Below are 17,731 nucleotides of genomic sequence, written 5' to 3' on the forward strand. Positions count from 1 at the left end.
CAGGGGGGGCTCTCCCCGGTCAGTCAGTGCTGGCCCCCGTGCGGCGCTAGGGGGCGCTGTACTGCCAGGAGCAGGCGGAGGGCCCAGTAGGGGGCGCTCTCCCCTGGCAGTCAGTGCTGGCCCCAGTGCGGCGCTAGGGGGCGCTGTACTGCCAGGAGCAGGCGGAGGGCCCAGTAGGGGGCGCTCTCCCTTGGCAGTCAGTGCTGGCCCCAGTGCGGCGCTAGGGGGCGCTGTCCTGCAGGGAGCGGACGGGGGGCTCAGCAGGGGGCTCTCTCCCCTGGCAGTCAATGCTGGCCCCAGTGCAGCGCTAGGGGGCGCTGTCCTGCAGGGAGCGGGCGGGGGGCTCAGTAGGGGGCGCTCTCCCCTGGCAGTCAGTGCTGGCCCCAGTGCGGCGCTAGGGGGCGCTGTATTGCAGGGAGCGGGCGGGGGGCTCAGTAGGGGGCGCTCTCCCCTGGCAGTCAGTGCTGGCCCCAGTGCGGCGCTAGGGGGCGCTGTCCTGCAGGGAGCGGGCGGGGGGCTCAGTAGGGGGCGCTCTCCCCTGGCAGTCAGTGCTGGCCCCAGTGCGGCGCTAGGGGGCGCTGTATTGCAGGGAGCGGGCGGGGGGCTCTGCAGGGGGCGCTCTCCCCTGGCAGTCAGTGCTGGCCCCAGTGCGGCGCTAGGGGGCGCTGTATTGCAGGGAGCGGGTGGGGGGCTCAGCAGGGGGGGCTCTCCCCGGTCAGTCAGTGCTGGCCCCAGTGCGGCGCTAGGGGGCGCTGTACTGCCAGGAGCAGGCGGAGGGCCCAGTAGGGGGCGCTCTCCCTTGGCAGTCAGTGCTGGCCCCAGTGCGGCGCTAGGGGGCGCTGTCCTGCAGGGAGCGGACGGGGGGCTCAGCAGGGGGCTCTCTCCCCTGGCAGTCAATGCTGGCCCCAGTGCGGCGCTAGGGGGCGCTGTCCTGCAGGGAGCGGGCGGGGGGCTCAGTAGGGGGCGCTCTCCCCTGGCAGTCAGTGCTGGCCCCAGTGCGGCGCTAGGGGGCGCTGTCCTGCAGGGAGCGGGCGGAGGGCCCAGTAGGGGGCACTCTCCCCTGGCAGTCAGTGCTGGCCCCAGTGCGGGGCTAGGGGGCGCTGTCCTGCAGGGAGCAGGCGGGGGGCTCAGCAGGGGGCGCTCTCCCCTGGCAGTCAGTGCTGGCCCCAGTGCGGCGCTAGGGGGCGCTGTACTGCAGGGAGCGGGCGGGGGGCTCAGCAGGGGGCGCTCTCCCCTGGCAGTCAGTGCTGGCGCCAGTGCGGTGCTAGGGGGCGCTGTACTGCCAGGAGCGGGCGGAGGGCCCAGTAGGGGGCGCTCTCCCCTGGCAGTCAGTGCTGGCCCCAGTGCGGTGCTAGGGGGCGCTGTACTGCAGGGAGCGGGCGGGGGGCTCAGCAGGGGGCGCTCTCCCCTGGCAGTCAGTGCTGGCCCCAGTGCGGCGCTAGGGGGCGCTGTCCTGCAGGGAGCGGGCGGGGGGCTCAGCAGGGGGCGCTCTCCCCTGGCAGTCAGTGCTGGCCCCAGTGCGGCACTAGGGGGCGCTGTCCTGCAGGGAGCGGGCGGGGGGCTGAGCAGGGGGCGCTCTCCCCGGTCAGTCAGTGACCAGTACTGTGCTGCAGGAGTTCGTCCTTTAGATGAACGTCAAACAGCTGCTGCTCACTGGAGGTTAGGCCAAGGACCCTGCCGGCCATTCAGATTCCAGTGCCAGTCATGACAGTGTGCTGCCTGGATCCCCTGCACTTCCAGCCCCACACGCTGATCACCTCCTGCCCTAGACTCTCGGGCAGTGCTGCTGTGCGGCTGTTAACAGCTGCCTGCCAGTCCTCAGGAGGAATTCAGCCCCAGTGAGGGACCCCTGTATAAACCGCCTCTGCCCCACCCCAGAGGTGGCAGCATCTCAGTACCGGGTAAGACAACTGCCCTGCACTCGTGTCTATGATCTAAGGGCAGGTCTTCACTACAGGGGGGGGTCGATTTAAGATATGCAAATTCAGCTACGCGAATAGCGTAGCTGAATTCGACGTATCGCAGCCGACTTACCCCGCTGTAAGGACGGTGGCAAAATCGACCTCCGCGGCTTCCCGTCGACGGCGCTTACTCCCACCTCCGCTGGTGGAGTAAGAGCGTTGATTCGGGGATCGATTGTCGCGTCCTGACGAGACGCGATAATTCGATCCCCGAGAGGTCGATTTCTACCCGCCGATTCAGGCAGGTAGTGTAGACCTAGCCTAAGACCCCTAAGGATGGCAGCAGGAGAGGACTTTCTGATGAGCCCCTCACATGGCTAGAGCCCTGCACGGATACAAAAATGTGGATGTGCATCAGCCCGCGATCCACTAGCCGTCTGTATCCGCATCCTCATGGGTAGCAGCAAGCCCTCACAAGGGCTAGCGAGGGGGGGAAGGGGTCTTGCTTGGAAGAGGCAGCGCGAGGGTGGGGCTTGGGGGTAAGGGGCAGCTTGGAGGGGGTGGGGGCTTGGGGGAAGGGGCAGCGTGGAGGGGGTGGGGGCTGGGGGGAGGGGTTTCTCATCACGTGATGCTCCTGGGGGGTCACAAGCGACGGTACACGGCAGCAGCAGAGCATGTTGCATCACAGTGGGGTGCTGCCCGGGAGCTGGTGGGGACGCTGGTGCTGCTCAGCGTGGCAAGGCGAGTGGGTGCCGGCCAGCCCCGACTCCGACCTGTCGCCCAGCCACTGGCTGCTGGCCGGCGGCCCCGAGCGCGCTGTGCCCCCCAGGCTGCCTGAGCCGGATGCCGCAGGCCAGGCGCTGCTGGGGAGTAGAGCCTGACCCAGTTGTATCTGCAACCGATCCACTATCCGCAGAAATGGTGCACGGATATGCAGGGCTCCACACATGGCTGACCCCAAACCAGCCCCTCCCCCTTGGGCTGAGCCTGCCAGGTGTGACCCCCACCCGCCACCCCGAAGGCCAGGAAGCAGACGGCCTTGTACCTCCATGACGTCCTTGAGCCTGGGGGTGCAGCGGGAGAGCAGGTAGGTGGACTCCAGCCGCACCTTCCTCTCGGGTCGCAGCTGCCCGCTCTGGGGGAGGAAGGGAGAGGGGGTGAGAGACAGCAGGGAGGGGGTGCGGGATGGGAACGGGGGCAGACAGGGAGAGCGCAGCCTACCTGAGTCGCTCCAGCCGGGCTGGCAGGGGAGGGGCAGAGAAAAGAACAGAATGGATCACTGAGCGAGAGAGAGAGAGAGAGAGGAGGGGAGAGAGACTGATGGGAGAACAGAGACGCTTCCCCCCATTCGTCACATGGCCACCCCATGCAGTGGTCACCAGCTCCCTGGCGATCTGAGGTCCTGACCCCCAGGGTCCTCTGCAGGGCAGAAGAGGTCACCCCAGATGGGGAGTAACTCGGGGGTCACCCTCATATGGGGAGGGCGTCACCCCACTGTATGGGGCAGAGGCCACCTTTGTGCTGGGAGTAGGTCACTGCCATGGAGGGCACCTCCAGGATGGCCTGGGCTCCCCTGCCATGGGTACAGCTGCTGGCCCCTGGCCCCAGTCCCTTACCCCAGGCGTGAAAGAGATGCCCAGGAAGTCCATGTTGTTGATGCTGCCGCTCAGCTGCTGGATCTTGGCACACTGGATCAGCTTGGCGAGGTTCTCCTTGCTCACACCTGCATGGGGAGAGACAGGTCAGCGCTAGCACCCTTGGGACGCACCCACAGCCTTGGCACATTCAGTCCATGGCCCAGGAGTCCTAGTTCCCTGATCAAACCCTGAGATCCTGCTCTTCCTACCCCTCCCAGAGCTGGGGGTAGAACTAGGGTGACCAGATAGTAAGTGTGAAAAATCGGGACAGAGGGTGGGGGGTAATAGGTGCCTATATAAGAAAAAGCCCCAAATATCAGGACTGTCCCTATAAAATCGGGACATCTGGTCACCCTAGGTAGAACCCACGAGTCCTGGCTCCCAGCCCCCCTCTAACCCACTAGACCCCACGCAGTTAATGACTGAATTTAGGTTCTTGATGCTCTTCCCTCCCTCCAGAGGTTCTCTCGGGAGCAGGGGGCAGGGGTCTCTCTAGCTCCCCCTGGCAGTGCAGAGGGAGTCCCCCTCCCCCTGATCTGGGCTCCCCCATCTGCAGCCAGTCAGGTACAGTGTCAGAGCCGAGGCCTGGGTCCTTAAGACTGGCTGCAGATGGGGGAGCCCAGATCAGGGGGAGGGGGACTCCCTCTGCACTGCCAGGGGGAGCTAGAGAATGGGCCAGGGGGCTGCTCGGGGTGTACGTCTCCATCCCCCGTCCCTGCAGAGAACGGGCCGGGGGGGCCGTTCCGGGTGTGTGTCTCCATTTCCCCTCCCTGCAGAGAATGGGCCGGGGGAATCGTGGAGGGCGGACACTGCTGGGAAGGCAGCAGCAGGGAGCAAAGGCCGCCAGGTCTGACCCCAGGGGGCAGTGCGGAGCGTGGGCGCGGCACACTGTCTGGCTCACAGGCACCGAGAGGTGGGCAGAGGGGAGACAGGGCCGTAGAGCCAGGCTGGACACAGGCCCCGGGAAGCGGCTGGCTGGGAGACGCCCTGCGTGGCTGGGGGGCGTGCCAGTCTGAGCAGTGCTATTCCCCCCCAGCCCCACAGGCCTGGGCCCCGCCTCCAGGAGCGCCCCCTGCAGCAGCAGGCCTCCCAGTGCTGCGCCCTGCAGGCCTGTGGCGTTACCGTTCTTCAGGAAGATGTAGAGCAGGATGATGCGGATCTTGTCGTAGGCCTGCACACTGGGGTCCAGCAGGACGGGCCGGATGATCTCCATCGGGTCCCTGATCACCTTCCCATCCACGTCCGTCCCCATGGCCAGGTCCTGGGGGGGAGGGGGACGCACACACAAGGCCCAGGTCAGGCTGCTCCGCTTCCTCCTACCCCGCAGCAGGATGGGAGACGCAATGGCCCCACGACCCACAGGTCGCCTACCCCCTGTGCCAGGGCCCCCTCCTCCCTGGGGTCAGCTCCCCCTGGGGTGAGCAACGGGAGCCCAGGGAGTAACCCGAGCCCCATGTCCCCCTTCTGCACCTGCGGTGCTACATGGGGGGGCTGGCCCTGGCTCCAGCGAGCCTGAGGCTCTGAGACCCCTTTCTCCGGGCTGAGTCCATAAGCCAGACTCTGCCCCCCAGACAGGTTCTGCCCACAGACCCACCTGCTCCACGCTGCACAGCTTCTCCACCGTCCCTTTGAAGTGCCGCATGCAGTCCTCGGCCAGGTTCAGGTGCGTGGAGTACTGCGGGGAGAGACCGGGACAGGGGGGAGTTTACTGCGGCACTGCATCACCGGCTGGTCCAGAGCACCCCCAGCCCCCAAGGAGGGCCCCTTGGCCAGAGGAGCAGCCCCAATCGGCTGTGTAAGCCGAGTATATAGGGATTGTTTTGCCCAGCACTGAAGTGCAGCCACCTCTGGGGTGGAGTGGGGCAGCTGGAGGGGAGGATCAGGAGGAGGGAGCAGCTTCCAAATCAGCCCACGGCTTCTCTGTTAGTCAGCATGAGGTTGGGGGCTTGGAGACCAGCAGGTGTCGGGGTACCTGTGCCAGTGGCCAGGAGCTTTCTGTTGGCACGTGGCCCAGTGGCACCAGGAGTGGCTCCAACGGGCTGGTTTGGAAGCCCACCAAGGCCCTCTCCCAAGAGCTGCAGCAGCAAGGCGTGGGCGTTACCCAAGGGCTGCCATTGCTGCGGCTAACATGGCAGCTCTGGGCACTGACGGGCAGGCTGCTGCCCATGGTGCCACACAGCACCTGGGGGGGAAATGGCTCTGCTCGATGGGACAGGTCAGAAGCTCTCATCAGGCAGTAAAGCGGAGTGCCCCAGAGTGCCCTGCCCCCCAGAGAGTCCCTACTGTCCCTCACCAGCCCCACAGAGCACCCTGCCCCCCCATCAGCCCCACTGAATGCCCTGCCCCCCGCCCACTAACAGCCCCAGCCCCGTTACCTTGTTCAGCTCTCTCTGGTACTCAGGCAGCTTCTTCAGGATCTGGGACAGGTCCTCGATGTCGGCCTGGAGGGAGGCGGTGGTGAGATCCCGGCCCCTCCCAGCACACAGAGCCTCCTGCAAGGCAGAGGCCTCGCCTGGGGACAGCCGCAGCAGCCCAACCACTTGTGCCAGGGCCAGGGTGGGTCACTCAGGCCACGTGTGGCTGTGGCTTGGGTTAGACCTGCTCTTCCCAGGCCAGCTGGAATGAGACGGGAGCCCCGCAACCCGAGTGCCCCTTGAGGTGTAAAGCGGCAGCGGGCCAGGGAGATGCCAGCATTGGCTCCCTGCAGCTCTCCCTGCAAGGCCCTGACCCTGCTTTCTGACCCCGCCCCATGGGCCTTTGCCCTCCCTCACCGTGGGGAGCTCCAGAGCTCTGGCTGGGGGGCAGGGGGCTCCACATACACCTCTTAGCCCTTTACAGGCAAACCCTGGGAGCAATTGGACAGCCCCCCCCCAACCCCTCCTAGGGCAGCAGGGCAGCCTCCCCTCCCCATCAGTGGCAGTGGGATGGGTCCCCCCGTCCCAGACTCCCCAATCGCTCCCCCTCCCAGCCCCCACCGCACCTCGTCCGTGGTCAGCCTCTTGCTCTCACAGAAGGTGTGCAGCAGCTCAGTCACCTTCCTGCAGCAGGGAGAGGGGTCAGGCCGGAGCCAGGCACTGCCTTAGAGGTAGGGGGTGCCCTGTCCTATGCTACAGGGGATGGAGCCCCCACCCCACGGGCACCACAGTTCTCTGCCTCGAGAGTCTCAGATGGGGCGGGGGGGGGCTCTTCCCAAGTTACCCCAAGGCAGAGTTCAGTGCACCTCTGGGGGCTCCTGGTGCCCTGATGGGGGTGGGGCCTGGGGGCAGAGGCAGGCCCAGCAGGAGGTCAGTGAGGGACTCACTCAAGGGGCTGTGAGGTGCCTGGGGAGATCCTGGGATCGGGGGAAGACAGTGTCCAGGGGGATCCCCGAGAGGAGATGCAGACAGTTGCTCTGGAAGGGAGCGCTCAGGGGTCCTTTGGGGAGAGGGGCTGGGTCCAGGGGGTCTCAGCACTCAGAGAGGAGCATGTCTGAGGGACAGGCCCCAGCACTGGGTGGGAGGGGAAGGGGGAGTCCTGGCAGTGAGCAGGAGAGGGGTGTGTTGCTGGGGGGTGTCCTTGCACTGGGTGGGAGAGGAGTGTATCCAAGGGGGAGTGGGGTTCCAGCACTGGGTGGGAAGGGAAGGGGAGGGGTGTGTCCGAGGGGGCCCCAGGGTGGGGAGGGCTGTGTCTGAAGGGGAGGATGGGGGAAGTCCCGGCACTGGAAAAGAGGGGGGGTGTCAACGGGGTGGGCTGTCCTGGCACTGGGTGGGAGAGGTGTGTCCGAGGGGGAGGTCCTGGCAGTGGGCGGGGAGGAGAGGGCTGTGCCAAAGTGGGGGTAGGGGGTCCTGGCACTGGGCGGGGAGGGGAGAGGTGTACCGAAGGGGGGGGTAGCGAGTCCCGGACTAGGCATTGGGTGGGGCACAAAGTGGTGTGTCCGGGGAGGGCGGGGGCGGATGGGTCCCGGCCCTGGGTGGGGCACGGAGGGGCATATCCGGGGTGATGGACGGGGCACAGAGGGGTGTGTCAGGGGCAGGGCTGAGCGCGCTCACTGGGAGACGTCAGCGATGTGCATGTGGCGTAGCTGCACCCAGAGTTCGTCATCTTCATCCAGCAGCGCCTCCTTCTCCCGCGAGTCGCTGGTGCCCGTTGTCTCGTACCTGCGGAGGGGGGATGGGGTCAGGCTGCGACACCCCTCCTCCGAGCGTGGGAGCTACAGAGCAGTGCCGGTGCCTGGGTCACATCCCCCCAGCCCGCCTGAGGAGGAGTGCGGGGCGCCCCCTGCTGGCAGCCAGGCCCTACCTGTAGGTGTTGTTCTCGATGCTGAGCAGGTCGTAGGCCATGGCCTGGAAGGTGAGCTCATGCAGCAGTGGGGACACCAGGTCGAAGCGCCGGTCCACGATCAACAGCTGAGAGCGGGCTTTGTCAGGGCCCTGGGGCAAAGGAGAGAGAGAACCGTCATCCCCTGCTCCGACGGATGGTTCCTGGCCTGACTTACACGGCACAATCCAATGGGCCCTGGTGGGCCTGAAACTTCACCACCCACCCTCTCTGCGGCCCAGCCCCCAACCCCAGGGGAAGCCAGGAGACACCCACCAAGCTAGCTGAGACGTGCCCTGGGGTCCCGCCCTGACCAGCAGGGAGAGCTCCCCACCCAGCTGCGCTGCAACGCCCCCTGCAGGGACGGGCCACCTGCCCCTCGTGCAAATAGCAATGGCCACTCCCCCAAGCACGCTCTCTGCTCGTGCCTCTCCACCAACGGGAGCATGCCCCTTACAAGGCAGCCCTGCCCCATATGCTGCGTGGGAAGGGGGGGAACTACACCAGAAGGCCCTGGCTAGTCTATCGTTAACCAACACCAGGCCCAGAGACTCTTTGATATAAGGTCCCAGAGGGGGACAATGGGACGTTATCCCGATGCCCCACCTTGCATCTGAGCTGGGACCCCATATGAGGCTTTAGCTCCCCACTCCCAGCCCGGGGGCCCCCCCCAGCATCCAGCTGGACAGAGACCACTCAAATGGTCAGCATCTCAGACCCACATCATTAGGGGCTGGCCCAGCCCCCGCTCCCTGCCTGATCAGCATGCACTGCCCTCTTAGCACAGCAGGTGGCGATAGGAGACCAGCCCTGCGCTCCCATGGCAGACGGCTCTGAAACCGGCTCCAGCAGCTCCAGTGGAACCCAAGCCCACCCAGGAGCACCTCAGCAAGGGGCTGCGTCTGCTCTTTGCTGGGTAGCACAGACAGTCAGGGGGGCCGGGGACGTACAGCCCCTGACGCTTCCCCAACTGTCCCACCTCAGTACGTAGCCCGATTTTCAGCCACACTTGGTCTCCACAGCCTCTGGGTAAATAGGTTGAGGCTGACGGGGGAGCGCCTCTCTTGGAGGCGTATCTGGACCCCACCACTGTAGCACTATCATTGCTGCATCCTGCCCCCCCATGCACGTGGGGCTGGGCAGGGCTGTCACCCCATTGCAGAGGGGGATGGAGGCCCCAGAGGGGCTGGGTGACTCACCCAAGGTCACACAGGAAGTCTGTGGCAGAGCAGGGACATGAACCCAGAACTGGCACCATCATTCCTCTCCAGCACTATCCAGCCTGGGTGGGTTGCTATGCCCAGCGCCCCTCCCGGACTCTGCTCACACCTTTGCCAGTTCAGCTCGGCTGGAGGGATTCCCCGAGTGCAGATGGGGGCTGGCGTAACCACCAGGTCACCCCCAGAGCAGAGGGGCGCTTAGTGCACTGGTGAGTGCCACAGCACTGCCTGGGCCAGCTACCCCTCAGGGCTGGCAGCTGGGAAACATCAAGGCAAGAAGGACTAGTGCAGACAAGGCCCCAGGGCGCCGTGACCGTGGGCTGGGTGGCTTTGGAGACCTGACTGCTAGAGGCCATGCTACAAGAGTCCCTGGGGTTCTGCGCCAGCTGGCAAGGCAGGGGCACACTGGACTGGCCAGCCGGGATTGTGCAGCATGGAGCCAGCACTGCATTGAGAGCAGGGGCTTGAGTCAGCACTCCCGGTCCTGCGGTGGGCGTGCTGTCTGGACTCCTGGCTCCTATTCCTGCCTTTGCCACCTACTCGTGGCACGCTGCTCCATGCCTCAGTTTCCCCCGTGTAACATAGGGATAGTGCTTACACCTGTGACAGGGAGGATGGCAAGAGTCTCAGGAATATCCCTGGGGGGGCTCAGAGGAGCAGGGTGTGCACGGAGCAGGACTTTGCCCTCCCCAGCGCCGCTCTCAGCTCCTGAGAATAGCACAGATCAGACGGGGGCTGCAGGCTGGAGCCAGCTCTGCTGCAGCAAGTAGCTCCGGTGGTTAACAAGCATGCTGTCAATCCCTTCCCTGGGTAGATGGTTTGGGCAGCCAGGTGTGTGCCAGGCTCCCCTCTGGAGGCAGGCCTGTGCTGCCAGCTGTGAGTTACAGAGCGTCTGTGCCATGGCAGCCAGCTATCCCAGAGGGGGCCCCCCTGCCCGAGACTGGTATCATTATCCCCATTTTACAGATGGGGAAACTGAGGCACAAATAGGGGAGGTGACTTGCCCAAGGTCACCCAGCTGGGAATAGAACCCCGGTCTCCCGTCCCAGTCCAAGGCTCTAGCCACTAGGCAACATTGCCTCGGTGGATGGGAAAGTAGAGAGGAAAGGTGCACTCATGGATCCACAGGGTCGGTGCCAGGGCCCCAGCTGGGGAAGTCTCTGGGAGGAAGCCCTTTGCTGTGCCAGACCCCAACAGGTCTCTCTTCCTCCAGGACAAGCCATACGGCCTCCCACCTCCTGAGACCGAACCGCTGGGCTTCACCCCGTGAGCCCTGCCCAGTGAGTCCAGCTGAGACAGACCCTGGGACAGACCCGTCCACTCCGCAGGGCTCGACGCCACTCAGCCCGGGTGACAGGGCCACTCCCCCAGCGTTGTCAGAACAGTCGGGTTTCTTTGGACCCCAGCCCAGGCAGCCCAGCCCACTGAAGGTTAAAGCAAGAGGCCGTTCTGGTCAGCCCAGAGCCCGGCCGAGCTGCAGCGAAACCTGTTTTCAGGCTCCGGGTCTCTCGCTCAGGGCCTGTCTACATGTAACCCCCTGCAGCTGCACCGCTTCAGTGACGCCGCCTTTCTCATACCCCCGAGCGAGGCAATTGCCTCCTGTAGACCAGGCCTCTTCAGTCTGACCTTGGTCAGTTCTCAGGCGAGAGCTCCCAGCTTCCCCCACTTATCCCCCAGCTCAAACCTTCCCAACCCTGTGTTCTCGAGCTGGGGCCCCTGCTCCGATTCCCTGCTGGGAGCGTCCAGCCAGGAGCCATTGGAGATGTCATGGTCTTTCTGGCCCCCAGGCTGATCTGGGTTGGATTCTCTTCATTTCACCAAGACAGGGATGTGACACCCCCCCACACCATGATTCTTACCTTCCCTGAGAGTCCTTCCCCCCACACCCCACCAGAGAAGCCATGAAACATATAGGGGAAACTGAGGCACGCATCGGCTTCATAAAAGATATTACAAATATTCCCAGTTGGTCACAGGTGCACAGTCTCCCAGCAGCTCAGCAAAGGCTGGAAGCAAGAGCAGAAGCAACAGGAGGGAGAGATCTGGGCAGGCCTTGGATTTTACATCACTTTGCTTCTCCTAGGGAGACAGGAGCCACTGGGTTTCCCATGCGAGAATCCAGGGCAGGGTGGGTTTGCAGCTCCCCTCTGCTGGGGGTGGGACGGGGACGGCAGGAGCTGGGTCAGGGCTGACTTGTGGCTAAGGCTCAGGAGAGCTGGGTTCTACTCCTGCTCTGACAGACTCCCTGCATGCCTCAGTTTCCCATCTGTAACACAGGCCCCCCTGCCTCCCCTGGGAGGCTGAATTCATTAGTGAGGTTCCGATACCACGGTGATGGGTGTAGGAGCACACACAGACAGGAGTGTCCAGGTGTGGAAGAGGCTCTGTGTGCAAAGCTTACTTCTGTGACCGAACTGCCCTGTTTATAAACAGAGATTGTGCTGGGCACACACTTCCCCAGTCGGTGCCTCGGTTTCCCCATCCGTACAGAGGGGATAAGGACACTGGCCTTTGTAGAGCACTTTGCGATCCGCCCACGGCCACTGTTAGAGAAGGGCTGGGGCCGTTAGTCCAACCACACAGGGAATGCTATTGTTCTCCCGAGCCCTCAGGATCTCCAAGGGGGTCTAGACCCCACCCCTCCCCCCGCCAGGATCTCCGAGCAGGTTCTAAATCACTCCTCCTTCCTTCTACTTCTCATGTACTCCCCCTCCCCCTGCGGCTCTGTCCCATGGTGAGGGCGTGGCCGGCACAGCTCGCTCACCTCTCCCATGCTGGGCTCGTATGCCTTGAACTCCTTGAGTTTGGCCAGTACAGCATGCGCCAGGTGGAAGTTATCTTCATGGGCCCTGCAGCAAAGACAAACCCTGTGGGTAGAAACAGCTCCTCCCCCAGGGGCACACGCACTTCCTGTAGGAGATGACCAGGTAACCTTCTCCCTCTGGGCACACTCACTTCCTGTAGCGGATGGCTGGGTACCTCCCCATGGCACACTCAATTCCTATAAGGGATAACTGGGTACCCCTCCTCCCGGGCACACTCACTTCCTGTAGCGGATGGCCGAGTACCCCTCCCCCCGGGCACACTCACTTCCTGTAGTGGATGGCCGGGTACCCCTCCCCCCGGGCACACTCACTTCCTGTAGCGGATGGCCGGGTACCCCTCCCCCCGGGCACACTCACTTCCTGTAGCGGATGGCCGGGTACCCCTCCCCCCGGGCAAACTCACTTCCTGTAGCGGATGGCCAGGTACCCCTCCCCCCGGGCACACTCACTTCCTGTAGCGGATGGCCGGGTACCCCTCCCCCCGGGCACACTCACTTCCTGTAGCGGATGGCCGGGTACCCCTCCCCCCGGGCAAACTCACTTCCTGTAGCGGATGGCCGGGTACCACTCCCCCCAGGCACACTCACTTCCTGTAGCGGATGGCCGGGTACCCCTCCCCCCGGGCACACTCACTTCCTGTAGCGGATGGCTGGGTACCCCTCCCCCCGGGCACACTCACTTCCTGTAGCGGATGGCTGGATACTCCTCCAGGGTTTCACACAATGAAGCAATCTGCTCTGCCAGCATCTCCAGCTCCTTGTTCCTTTCCCAGGCGCAGCAGGGGCTGAACCAGTTGTGGAAACTCTGTGGCCTGTCCAGGGAGTACACCTGGGGGGCGGGGGGAGCAGAGGTCAGACCCTGGTGCCAACTGCTGGCAGTCAGGCCAGCTGTGCCCCATACCACGCCCCTAAGATGCGCTGTTGGACCAGGCCAGCCTGGCGGAGCCGGAACGAGCCCCTAGTGAGGGAGAGATCCCTTTGCCAAAGCCACTCCTGTTGTGGTAGAGGGACAGCGGCCCAGAGATTCATGCACCCGCCTGGGATGAAGATGCCCCGGATTCAGGTCCTTACTGAGCTGCAGCGGTGTATCTCTGCCCTGGAGAAGTCAATGTTGGGGGAGGGGGCTTGGACATGCTTCTAGTCTGGCGAAAGCCCCAGCGTAGCCACAGGCAAACCCGGCATCAACGCGCGTCTGCCGCTGTCGCTTATTTCACTGGACGAACAGAACGAGCCATTGGGGAAAACGTGCTGCCCTGGGCTGGCGTCAAACCCAGGACCCTAGAAGGGAAAGGTGTCCCCGCCCTGAGCCATGTGGAACACTAAGGTTGGGGTGTCATACGTCACCCATCTGCCCTGCGGCCCTGCTCCTCCAAAGCCCGGTCACCCCTTACCTGGCTCTCATAGGGCAGGAAGGCCATGTTGATCTCCTTGAGGATTTTGATGGCCTTGGTGATCCGTGACTTCCGCAGCTTGTTGAACAGAGGGTCAGGACAGGCTGCAAGGCAAAGGCAGTGGGTGGGGGTGACAGGCACAGGGCTCAGGACCACCAGCACAGCGCCAGCCCCCACGGACGGGGCCAGGACGGGCACAGCAGGGGCAGTAGTGCTGCACACCTGTGGGGAACCTGGGCAGGTCAGCAGGGCCACACAGGAGTCAACTATGAGTCCAACCCCCCTGAACCAGAGTCACGCCAGGTTCTCGGCTTCTGCAGCATCAGCAGCGAGGAGGGCGGGGGCACAATCTCTCCTACGCAGTCCCTTTCTCACACCCTGCCCTCAGCCCACCGCAGGGGGAAGTGACTGGAGTGTACAACTCAGGATGATGCACAAGGAGGAACAGGGACTTGGGCTGTAATGGGGAGAAGCAGATGTGACCTTGACACACTGGGTATTCTGGGTATACCATTCCCACACCCCAGTTGGGACTGATGGAGCAATGCATGCTGGGAATGGTAGCCAGAGGCCGCCTTTCTGGGCGCACCCTGCAGGTGTCTGTGAGCCGTGCTGGCTGGAGGCAGGCCCATGGGGGAGAAGGGGGGGGAAGGGATCGGTGGGGTCGTTCGGTCTGGCCTGCTGGGTCTGCATCCCCCTGCAGGAGGGCAGAGCGTAATCAGGGTGCTGCGCATTGGCCTGCTGGCAGAGAGAGACCCCCCCACCCCCAGGCTCCAGTGTGCCGCTGGCCAGGCTCCCGGCAGGGGGATTCCCCGCCCCAGATACTCATGGCTGAGGAAGAAGACGTGAGCTGCCTTGTAGGTGAAGGTGGGGGTGCCCTGGAAGTCATCGATCAGAGCCTGCACCGACTGCAAAGGGGGGAGAGGAGGGGTTGTCAGCACCAGCCAAGGCCCCTCCCTGCTGCCCGAAGGGCCCAGCCCATGCTCAGCCCCTGGGGACTCAGGGCCCAGCATGATGCCATCGGGAGGTGGGCTGGTTTTCACCCCCCTGCCCCTGGTCTCCCTCCACTGGCCTCCCTGCTGCAGACGCAGGAGCCTCCTCCCCCACAGCCCCTGCTACCTGAGCCTCTGCCTCAGCGATTCTCCTTCACTTTGAGTCTCAGCTGAGGACTTAGGGTGACCAGATGTCCCGATTTTATAGGGACAGTCGCAATATTTAGTTTTTTTCCCTTCTATAGGCTCCTGTTACCCCCCAACACCTGTCCCGGTTTTTCACACTTGCTATCTGGTCAGCCTAGCTGAGGTTGCCTCTCTCCGCCTGCTGCACCTTCCCATCCAACCCCCACGGGACTGCACTGCGGAGAGGTCTAGGGGACAGTCTGTGCCTCACGTGGCAAAGAACACGAAGCCCAGCTCCGGGGAAACAGCCTCTTGGGGAGCCCCTACTGGCCCCATTCCCATCCTGACCTTGTGCTGCGCATCCCCCCGGACAGCGTCACCTCCAGGCTGCACTACGTGCTGCCCCGGGGTCTCCCCTGCTCCCCATCCAGCTGCCCCAGGCCCGAGCTCCTACCTTCTCCACAGGGCTGAGCAGGTAGATGGCCTCCAGGCTGGGGATTGGCTCCCGGCGCTTGTTAATATCTTCCACAACTAGGAGAGAGCAGACATTGGGCGCAGGTCAGTGTGTCCTAGCCACCCGCCCCAGCCGCTCTCCACCGGGATGGGCGGAGGGGAAGCCAAGGGGAACAGGGATGTTCGCTGGCAGCAGGCTGAGGGGTTCCACAGGCTACAATGCAGCAGCAGCTTTGATGTGGGGCCATGGGCTGCGATGCTGCCCCAGTACAGAGCAGGGAGGAAACGTCCCTCTGTACTGTGCTGGGGACAGCCCCCTAGAGCGCTGGCTCAGCTCTGTGCCCCTCAACCCCAGGGCTCCTCCACCCTGGAGCAGGGAGCCAGCATTCCCCCTCCCCTGCCAGGACCCTGCCCACAGCATGGGGGAGGAGCAGCGAGGAGTTAACGGGAGTCTGAGAAAAGCGGTGAAGAGGCTCCAGGGGCTGAAAGCGCTGGGCTAAGGGAACTAGATCTGGCTGGGAAGGTACCAATAGCAAGGAGGGCATCTAGGGGGCTGCAAAGGGGGAAAACTAGATGCAAATGTGAATGTAGACAAGTCAACTCCCCGACTGTGAGGTGTATCCAAGGGGGAGGGGAGCCCTGGTGGGGGGAGCAGACGGGAGGGAGGGGCCACTCACGTGTGATGCCTTCATCCACGATGTCGGACATCTTGCAGCACGACGAAAGGATGCGCGTGCTGGGGTGGTCCATGATCAGCACCTGGGGTAGCGAGAGGGGAGCGTGCCGCTTCGGACGAGCTAGTCACTGCCCTGAGCCCAGCCGCCCACCATCATCATCCACGGCACAGCCAAGGGAGCAGAGCGACTGCTAACGGCAGAGCCGACGGCTCCTGGCCCAGCCCTTCCACAGCAGAGCGGCAGGGCCGTTACCAAGCCTGCACTTGGCTGAGCTGACCGTGCTAAGGACTGCGTGAGGAGCGACAAGGAGAGCAGGCTCCGAGCAGAGTGGCTGGTACGAGATGTCGGAGACAAACCTGGGACACCCGGCTATTCCGAATGGTTCCATCCTCCTAGACTGGAGGAGATCAGCCTCTTGGCCCAGGTGACAGGGTGAGTGCAAGAGGCAGGGACAGAACCCAGGAGTCCTAGCTCCCAGTGCCCTCCTCTGATCCACCAGATACCCACTCCCCAGCCCTCGGACAGAACCAGGATCAGGGCACAGAGGAATGGAACGAGGGGAGTCTCCGTGTTCCCCTAGGAAAGCCCTGTAGGCCATCGGCCCAACATCTCTACTGCCTTCCTGCCGTGCCGAATGAACCCATTGCTCCGTGCAGCCCAGCATCCTGCTGCACCAGATTCAGCCACTGGGAAACCTAGTCCCCTGTGCTCCCTCTGCCGCACCGGCCAAGCCCACTGCTCCACACACCCCAGCCCAGTCCATGCCGGGGGCTCAATAACCTGCCTGCCCAATGGTGCATGCTGCCCCCATGCTTGGTGCTTTCCTGCTCCTCCTCCCACCCAGGCTGGCTCACTGGGCCCAGTGGTCTGATCCGGTGTGTGTGGGGGGAGATATGGGGCTAGCTGGACCAGCTGGGTCTTATCCAGCACAGCGGGAATGCAGACATACCCAAGCCTAGCTGGGGGCAGATGATCAGCTAGACAGAGTAGGGATCTGATCCAGCCTGGAAAACCTCAGGGTCCTCATGAATCCCAAGAAGCTGGAGGGGAAGGAGCACGATATATGGATACAGCATATCCCCAGGGGAACACCAGGGCAGCAGGCCCGGCCTGCTTACCTTCCATTCTCCTTCCTTCTTCACACTGCGAAAGACAACGCTGAGGATCTCTGCGAGGGAAAGAGATGGGGATTAGTGGTGGGGATTGGATGGGACGGCTGTGCCCTGAGCCAGGACCCACTGGCTGGTGGAAGGACCCCTTGGGGAAGTGGCTCAGAGGCTGCTCTCAGGCCAGCTAGTGATGTGCTCCTAGCAGAGCCCCCAGTCAGCGATCGTGGTGGGGTGGCAGGCTAGATGGGCCATGGCTCTGATCCCCCTTCCTTTCTGCCAGGCTGGATACGAGCGCAGCTGAACTAAGGATCTGGCCCCGTGCAGCAAGAGAACAGATCCTGTCCAGCACCTCTTGACTGGAGGGGATCCAGGGACCCTCTACTGTGTGTGGGGGACGACAACACGACAAAGACTTCAAATCCTGAGTCCTGCACAAAGAACCCCTCCAAGGCATGCCCCGCTCAGGGAACTGCCGGCCTGTCTCCTGGGCACCTTCCACGGCCAAGCTAAGCAATTAGATAGTCAGCTCTTCGAGCCAAGCACCATCTTTTTGTTATGCCCAGCAGAATGGTACCCTGACCCATGACTGGCACTCCTGGGCACTACCGTAATACACCTAATAAATAATGTACAGCACCCAGCACAATGGGGTCCTGGCCCACGACTGGTGCTCCTGGGAACTACCGTAATACACCTAATGAATAATGTACAGCACCCAGCACAATGGGGCCTTGGTCCATGACTTGGGCTCCTGGGTCCTACCGTAATACAGGCATTTCAACCCTGAACTGCAGCTACGGCCCCCCACACCAGCCCTGGGCTGCCCCCACCAGCTGTGCCAGTGCCCCTCACTACTGACTGGAGCCCCCTGCTACCCCAGCCCTGGGCTCCCTCCCATTCCCAGCTCTGCCAGTGCCCCTCACTCCTGTCTGCAGCCCCCTGCTATCCCAGCCCTGGTCTGTCCCCCACCAGCTCTGCCAGTGCTCCTCACTCTTGAACCGCAGCTATTCCAGTCCTGGGTTCCCCATCTCACAGCTCTGCAGATGCCCCTCATTCCTGTCCTCAGCCCCCGCTATCCCAGCCCTTGGATCCCACCCACTCCCAG

General features: G+C 63.6%; 1 protein-coding gene across 4 annotated transcripts in view; it reads right to left on the reverse strand.

Annotated features, from left to right (window-relative positions):
* LOC135891579 (syntaxin-binding protein 2-like) overlaps nt 1-17,731 on the reverse strand; it is a 29,253-nt gene that overhangs the window by 10,221 nt on the left and 1,301 nt on the right. Inside the window, exons 2-17 of one of the 4 annotated variants that reach the window (XM_065419165.1) lie at nt 16,636-16,685; nt 15,518-15,599; nt 14,823-14,918; nt 14,288-14,301; nt 14,102-14,177; nt 13,270-13,373; nt 12,559-12,707; nt 11,819-11,903; nt 7,817-7,947; nt 7,567-7,674; nt 6,519-6,576; nt 5,914-5,979; nt 5,133-5,213; nt 4,661-4,799; nt 3,494-3,624; nt 2,947-3,036 (exon numbers count right to left, since the gene is read on the reverse strand). In XM_065419165.1, coding sequence (XP_065275237.1) covers nt 2,947-3,036; nt 3,494-3,624; nt 4,661-4,799; nt 5,133-5,213; nt 5,914-5,979; nt 6,519-6,576; nt 7,567-7,674; nt 7,817-7,947; nt 11,819-11,903; nt 12,559-12,707; nt 13,270-13,373; nt 14,102-14,177; nt 14,288-14,301; nt 14,823-14,918; nt 15,518-15,599; nt 16,636-16,685 — 1,460 coding nt within the window. Of the gene's footprint in view, nt 1-2,946; nt 3,037-3,493; nt 3,625-4,660; nt 4,800-5,132; nt 5,214-5,913; nt 5,980-6,518; nt 6,577-7,566; nt 7,675-7,816; nt 7,948-11,818; nt 11,904-12,558; nt 12,708-13,269; nt 13,374-14,095; nt 14,178-14,287; nt 14,302-14,822; nt 14,919-15,517; nt 15,600-16,635; nt 16,686-17,731 lie in introns of all 4 variants that reach the window. The other 3 variants (XM_065419167.1, XM_065419166.1, XM_065419168.1) reach the window with 3 other exon arrangements.

Source organism: Emys orbicularis, chromosome 19 (genome assembly GCF_028017835.1).
Source record: "Emys orbicularis isolate rEmyOrb1 chromosome 19, rEmyOrb1.hap1, whole genome shotgun sequence".
Classification (NCBI taxonomy): domain Eukaryota; kingdom Metazoa; phylum Chordata; order Testudines; family Emydidae; genus Emys; species Emys orbicularis.